The sequence below is a fragment of the Gallinula chloropus genome (genome assembly GCF_964237585.1).
Source record: "Gallinula chloropus genome assembly, contig: HAP1_SCAFFOLD_221, whole genome shotgun sequence".
Classification (NCBI taxonomy): domain Eukaryota; kingdom Metazoa; phylum Chordata; class Aves; order Gruiformes; family Rallidae; genus Gallinula; species Gallinula chloropus.
In genome coordinates this window covers 38608-44976 of record NW_028168274.1, presented here as the reverse complement: position 1 = coordinate 44976, position 6369 = coordinate 38608, and the positions used below count along the sequence as shown (strand labels likewise).

General features: G+C 52.3%; 1 protein-coding gene across 1 annotated transcript; it reads right to left on the bottom strand.

Annotated features, from left to right (window-relative positions):
* Positions 1-2108: 2108 nt before the first annotated feature.
* Positions 2109-3035, bottom strand: LOC311204643 (olfactory receptor 14C36-like; the record flags this gene model as incomplete). Its single annotated transcript, XM_084281042.1, has 1 exon — positions 2109-3035. The coding sequence occupies one exon, from the start codon at positions 3033-3035 to the stop codon at positions 2109-2111; it is 927 nt and encodes a 308-aa protein (XP_084137168.1).
* Between the last annotated feature and the right edge of the window lie 3334 nt (positions 3036-6369).

Genomic DNA, 6369 nt, shown 5'->3' with positions numbered 1-6369 from the left:
CACTCCCAGTTGACTCATTTCTGGAGCAGAACTAGAAAAAAAGGCCTTGATGCTGTGCAAGCCCTGCTCAGCAAGGGACAAATGTATTTATTTAGACTTTATGACTTACAAATCCAAAACACCAGAACTATGGGGGCCACCAGCATGAGAATTAATTCCAGCCGCAGAGAAAATATGGTCAGGAGGAGGAGATCTCTTCTGCTTGGAAATCTTCCTGATGTTCCTGTTAATCAAATCCCAGAATTTCTCAAGGTCTCTCTGAAGGGAATCTCTATTTTGCTAATAGTTCAGCATGTGCTTGCTGATTTCTCTCTAACTGATGGTGCTTCTAACAAAATGACAGCAGTAAGTGCTAAAGAACCTGGGACTCTACTGCTGGACATCTAGCATGTTCAAGAGTGGATGATGGTAGAGCCTGAAAATGACATTTTGAGGACTGTTCCTGTGGCTCGGAATGCCCTGAGCCCCAAGGTTTATGGGGCTGTTAGTGGGCTACCTGGGGAGGTTTCAGGGCACCTTTTGCCATGGAGCTGGTGCTGCACATTGAGCAGTGTCGAAAGTGGACACTATTAAAGCTGGAAATTACATTGGGCAGAGTTACATCCACTCCCATGGCTACAAAAGCCCTGACCCCATGTTCCTGGGGCTGCTAGTGGGATACCAGGGGATATGTAAGGCCATGAACATCTTTCATCCCTCACACCTTTAGCTTGGGATGTATTGCTGTGCATTTAGCAGGTTCAGAAGTGGACACTGGTATGGCCAGAAATGACATCAAGCAATGTTAAGACCCTTCTTTTGTCTCTGAACGCTCTGAGCCCTAAGGTACTGGGGCTGCCAGTGATCTGCCTAGGCAGGTTTCAGGCCGGGAGAATCTTTCATTCCTCACACTTTTGTTAGGGATCTCTTGCTGTTTGTTTAGCAGTTGGAAGGTGTATGCTGGTAGAGCCCCAAAATGGCATCAGGTAGTTTTAAGACTGTTCCATTTCTAAGGAAAGCCTTGAGCCCTGAAGTTACTGGGGCTGCTAGTTGGATACCTAGGCAGGTTGAAGGTCAGAAACATCTTTCACACCTCAAACTTTTTCTTTGGGAGTTATAGCTGGACATTTAATGTTTTTGAAGGTGGACGTTGTTAGAGCTGGAAAAAGACCACAGGCAAATTTCATACCATTGCATTGTCTATGAAAACCCTGTGCCCCATGGTTAATGGGGTTCTAGTGGGCTACATGGGGAGTATTTATACCCTTAAATGTTATGTATGAGGCTATTGCTTTACATTTAGTGTGTTCAATGTTGGATGCTGGGAGAGCCCGTAAATGCCCACAGGCATGTTAGGATTGTTCCCTAGGAAAAAAAAGCCCTGAACCCTAAGGTTACATGGGCTGCTAGTGAGCTACCTAGATAGGTTTCAGGCCAGGAACATCTTTCAGCACTCAAATCTGCTTTGCAGCCCTACCTGCACATTTAGCACTTCCTAAGGTGGACGCTGGTTGAGCCTGAAAACGATAACAGGAGCTTTTAGGATCATTCCACTGTGTAGGAATCACAGAATCATAGAGGCCCAGAATGGCCAACGCTGGACTCATTCAAGGAGTTCCCTGTCATTCTTGAACTGAGAAGCCCAGAACTGGACACAACATTCCAGGTGCGGCCTCACCTGGGCAAGGGAGAGAAAGGCCTCTCTTGACCTACTGAACACACCCCTTCTAATACACCCCAGGATGCCATTGGCCTTCTTAGCCAGGAGGGCACATTGCTGGCTCATGCTGGTCCTGCAGCATATGAATGGAGTCAGCTTTCAGAGGAGATTCTCTCCAAACCAACTTTTGTTCAGACACATAGAAAGGTCACTTATCAACACACTGAACTTCTGAGACAACTGTTTATTAGACATCTGAAAGATGGGAAGTTTTCCAAGTCTCAGAAGACACTGGAGAGCTCAGCAGCATCGAAATGACAAAAGAGCAAGCAGAGGTGGAAACCTGCTGAGAAAAGTGAATACAAGTATATAGGCTACTGAGAAGACTAAACAAGCACCAAAATCATACTAAATACAGACTGGTCCTAATGTGAGTTCCATGGCCAGTGATCTGCCAAAGATGAGCTGCTTAGAAACATCCAGTCCTCAGTTTCCACAGGGCATCCTTGAGCTCCTGGTTCCTCATGCTGTAGATGAGGGGGTTCACTGCTGGTGGAACCACCGAGTAAAGAAATGATGCTAACAGGTCCAGAAATAGGGAGGAGATGGAGGGGGGCTTCAGGTATGCAAAGAAGGCAGTGCTGACAAACAGGGAGACTACAGCCAGGTGAGGGAGGCAGGTGGAAAAGGCTTTGTGCCGTCCCTGCTGCGTGGGCATCCTCAGCACAGCCCTGAAGATCTGCACATAGGACACCACAATGAACACAAAACACCCAAAAGCTAAACAGACACTGACCACCAGGACTCCAGCTTCCCTGAGGTAGGCATCAGAGCAGGAGAGCTTGAGGATCTGGGGGATTTCACAGAAGAACTGTTCAACAACATTGCCCTTGCAGAGGGGCAGTGAAAATGTGTTGGCTGTGTGCAGCACAGCATGGAGAAACCCACTGCCCCAGGCAGCTGCTGCCATGTGGACACAAGCTCTGCTGCCCAGGAGGGTCCCGTAGTGCAGGGGGTGGCAGATGGCAACGTAGCGGTCATAGGCCATGACCGTGAGAATATAGTACTCTGTGGAGATCAAAAATAAAAAGAAGAAAAGTTGAGCCACACACCCTGTGTAGGAAATGGCCCTGGTGTCCCAGAAGGAATTGGCCATGGCTTTGGGAACAGTGGTGGAGATGCAGCCAAGGTCAGTAACAGCGAGGTTGAGGAGGAAGAAGTACATGGGGGTGTGGAGTCGGTGGTCACAGGTTATGGTGATGATGATGAGGCCATTGCCCAGGAGAGCAGCCAGGTAGATGGCCAGGAAGAACCAGAAGTGCAGGAGCTGCAGCTCCCCTGTGTCTGCAAAGGGCAGGAGGAGGAACTGGATGATGGAGCTGCTGCTGTTGGACATCTGTGTGGAGACTTCTCCAAGGTGGAAAAGGCACAGAGAGAAGTTAGCAACTCGTCCTTGAGAAAAACCTCTTCCAATTCTTAGAGAACACCCTTAGATTTTCTGTCTGTATTCAGGAGGACTTTTGGCAGGTCCCATTTGGGAGGTCTGCTTTGTGCTGGCTTGAGCGTGCCACTGCTGGGAGCAGGGTGGGCTGTGGGCTGTGGAGAACTCAGTCCTGCCTGGCATCAGTAAGGAAATAGGAGTGTGTGATCTCCTGTGGATAGGAAGGAGCTGAGGAGTGTTTGCCCTGTCACAACTCCCTGACATTGCTGCTGCAGTGCCAGTAAACCTTCCCCTGTGTGCAGAGTGGGGGGAGCTGCTCTATCCATCAGCCCTGCTCTCAGCTGCCCTGTGCTGGACGCTCTGTGATCACACCCTGCATTTCTGTGCAGAAGAAACTGGACCCCACAGAGAGCAGAGGAATCCAGTCTCGCAGGGCAGAGCTCCAAAGCCCTCCTGCAGTCTCATCCTACCCAAGGAGGATCTCAGCTCCCCACTCCCAGACAGGGACACAGGGGGCTCAGTGCAGCTGCCCACACACAGGTGATGAGTGGCATTGCCACGGCCTCAATGCCGAGATGTCTCCTGCATGAGGTTCCTCTCTGGGACACAAGAGTCCCCATGAGAGTGGTGCCATTGTGGGAGGCAGCCTGCAGCCCAGCAGGAGACCCCTGGAAGTCATCAGTCCTACAGATGTGTGTCCTGAAGTGAGGGTCAGCTCATTGCCACTGCCACCAATGGAAGTGACCAGAGCACCAGGTAACAGTGGGACAGAGACAGCAAGGACAGCAGGTGTAACAGTGAGAAATGCTCCAGCCAAGGCTGGAAGGACAGGGACAGACAGACAGACAGGCACTCAGGAGTTTCTCGTCATGGTGTTTGTTTTGCCCAAAAGAAGACTCAGTCTGAAACCCTGGATCTCTTGTTGCAGTGTCTGTGCTGTGTGGCATAAACCAGGAGTGTCTGTGGGAAAGTGTCAGCACTGTGGAGGATGTCAGGGAAGTCCCAAATCCCCACTGCCAGGGCATTTCTGGGAGCAGCTCCTCCCTGCCTGACAGTGTCTCTGCCGCCTGGAGCTGTCCCTGCAGCTGCTTCTCTGTGATCATGTCACCTCCTGCTCGTGCTCACAGACCTCATCCAACCTTCCCTGTGCTCAGCTCTGCTCTGCAGACCCCTCCTGGCATCAGGGCACTGCCCCAGGGAACCTCTGTGTGTGCAGGGCTCAGCCCAGGCTCCAACAGCTTCATAAGAATCAAGTTTTCACTGCATATTCTCAAGGGGAGAAATAAGTTCTCATCTACACAGCCCCTCAGCACAGCCCCCAGGAGAGGAAAAGTCAAAGCAAAGACTCTGCCTTTGGAGAAATATTCTCTTTGGCATTTCTCAAGGATCAGCTCTGGCTGGGAGCAAAGCTGACCCAGGCAGCACTTTCTTACAGCAGAAGGACCTTACGTTGCCCTTCCCTGGGTCACTGCTTTAACCCAGAGGTGCTGTCTATATCCCTGTGGAAAGCCCAGCAGGCAGGCTGAGTGCTGACCCTGGCAGCAGCAGAGTCCCTGGCCCAGCACACAGACCCCAGGGTGCAGGGACCCTGCTTGCAAGAACAGCCCTGGGCACCCCTCATCCATGCCCAGGAGAAGACAGCTGTCCTGCCCTGTCCCTCTGATGGGGCAGAAGGGCCTCCCTTCCAGGCAGCACCTTCTGGTCCTATAGAGAACCTGTCCTCCTGACAGACCCCACACACTGTCCTATGTCCCAGGTTTAAGAGATCCCTCCAGGAACAGAACCTGCATTGCCCTGCACCCACAGACATACCAGGGACATACTCACAGGTAGAGTGCTGAGGAGATTTCTCCTCCAGTGAGCTCTCAGCATCTGTCAGTACTCTCAACCTCTCAGGTCTCCCCTTGATGCCTACAGGCAGTGTCCCCAGCCCTGTGTGCTTGGCAGAGGAGCTACTCTGTGGCAGAGCTGTCCCTCATCATTGCTGTAATGTTTCATCAGCTCCCACTGTCCCAGGAGTCCAGCCCAGCTACAGCAGAGGGGCAGGTGAAGGCGTCACGTACTCCTCGGCTCCTCTGAGGTATTCCCGAAGCTCCAGGGAACCAACTTGGAAAGACACTGAAGTCCTCCCTGCCATCTGCTCTCTAGGCTGGGGAGAAATCCTGTCCAGCAGAGTCCTTTCTCCTGATCAAACACGAGCTGGTCAGAAGAATCACTTTTTCTTGTCTCCACATGAGACAGGACCCCCAGAAGATGACGGGAAGGGGACTCTTTCCCCTTGGTGAGGGTAAGGAGTATGGCAAGTGACTCGAGGCACCTCATCCTTGCTTTGTAGCCCTGGGGCTGGAAAAGGATGCAGCTCAGGCCCATGGCTGCCTCGAATCAAGGGAACCTGGGGTTCCTCTTGCCCCATTTGCAGTGGGCACAAAAGAGGCACCTGCTTCCTGGGAGCTGCTGGTCCCAGCTCCCAGGGGAATTAATGGAAGGAGGCCAGGAAGGAGATGTTCAAACACCAACACCCAGTGAAACCTGAGGGGCCAGTGGTGCTCCAAGAGATGTGCAGGGAGATCCAAGGTCAAGGAATCACAGAACGTTAGGAGTTGGAAGGGACCTCTAAAGGTCATCTAGTCCAACCCCCCTGCCAGAGCTGGATCACCTGGACTAAACCACACAGGAACACATCCAGGTGGGTGTGAATGTCTCCAGAGGAGGAGACTCCACAACCTCTCTGGGCAGTCTGTCCCAGGGCTCTGTCACCCTCACAGTGAAAGAGTTTCTCCTGACATTCACATGGAACTTCCTCTGCTCCAGCTTTTACCCATTGACCTGAATAAGGCCACCCCTCAGTCTCCTCTTCTCCAAGCTAACGAGGCCCAGCTCCCTCAGCTCAGAGGAACTGGCCAGCATTGCCCCTCTGCAGAAAGAGGACCAGCTCAGAGGAAACTGGGACAGGCTCCTGGAATGGCTGCATGTGAAACGTGGCCAGGCAAGATCCAAGGATTCATACAGGGAGGCACATGCCAGGGGGTGGCCTGTCACTGGGAAGCTTGCCCCACCTGGCTCTGGGCCTGTGAACAATGCTGCCTGCGGCTAGAGCGGCACCCCATGGAAGAGACCCCCCTGCAGCTGAGAGAGAAAAAGACCCTTTGGGAGGCCTGGCAAATCGACTCTATTGGAGCCCTTGGGAAGGCGGAGGGGAAACAATAGGATTAGTGGGAGTGGAAATCATTTCTGGCCTAGTCCCAGCCGAGGCATTTCCAGGAGCAGCAGGAGAACATCCAGGGCAGGC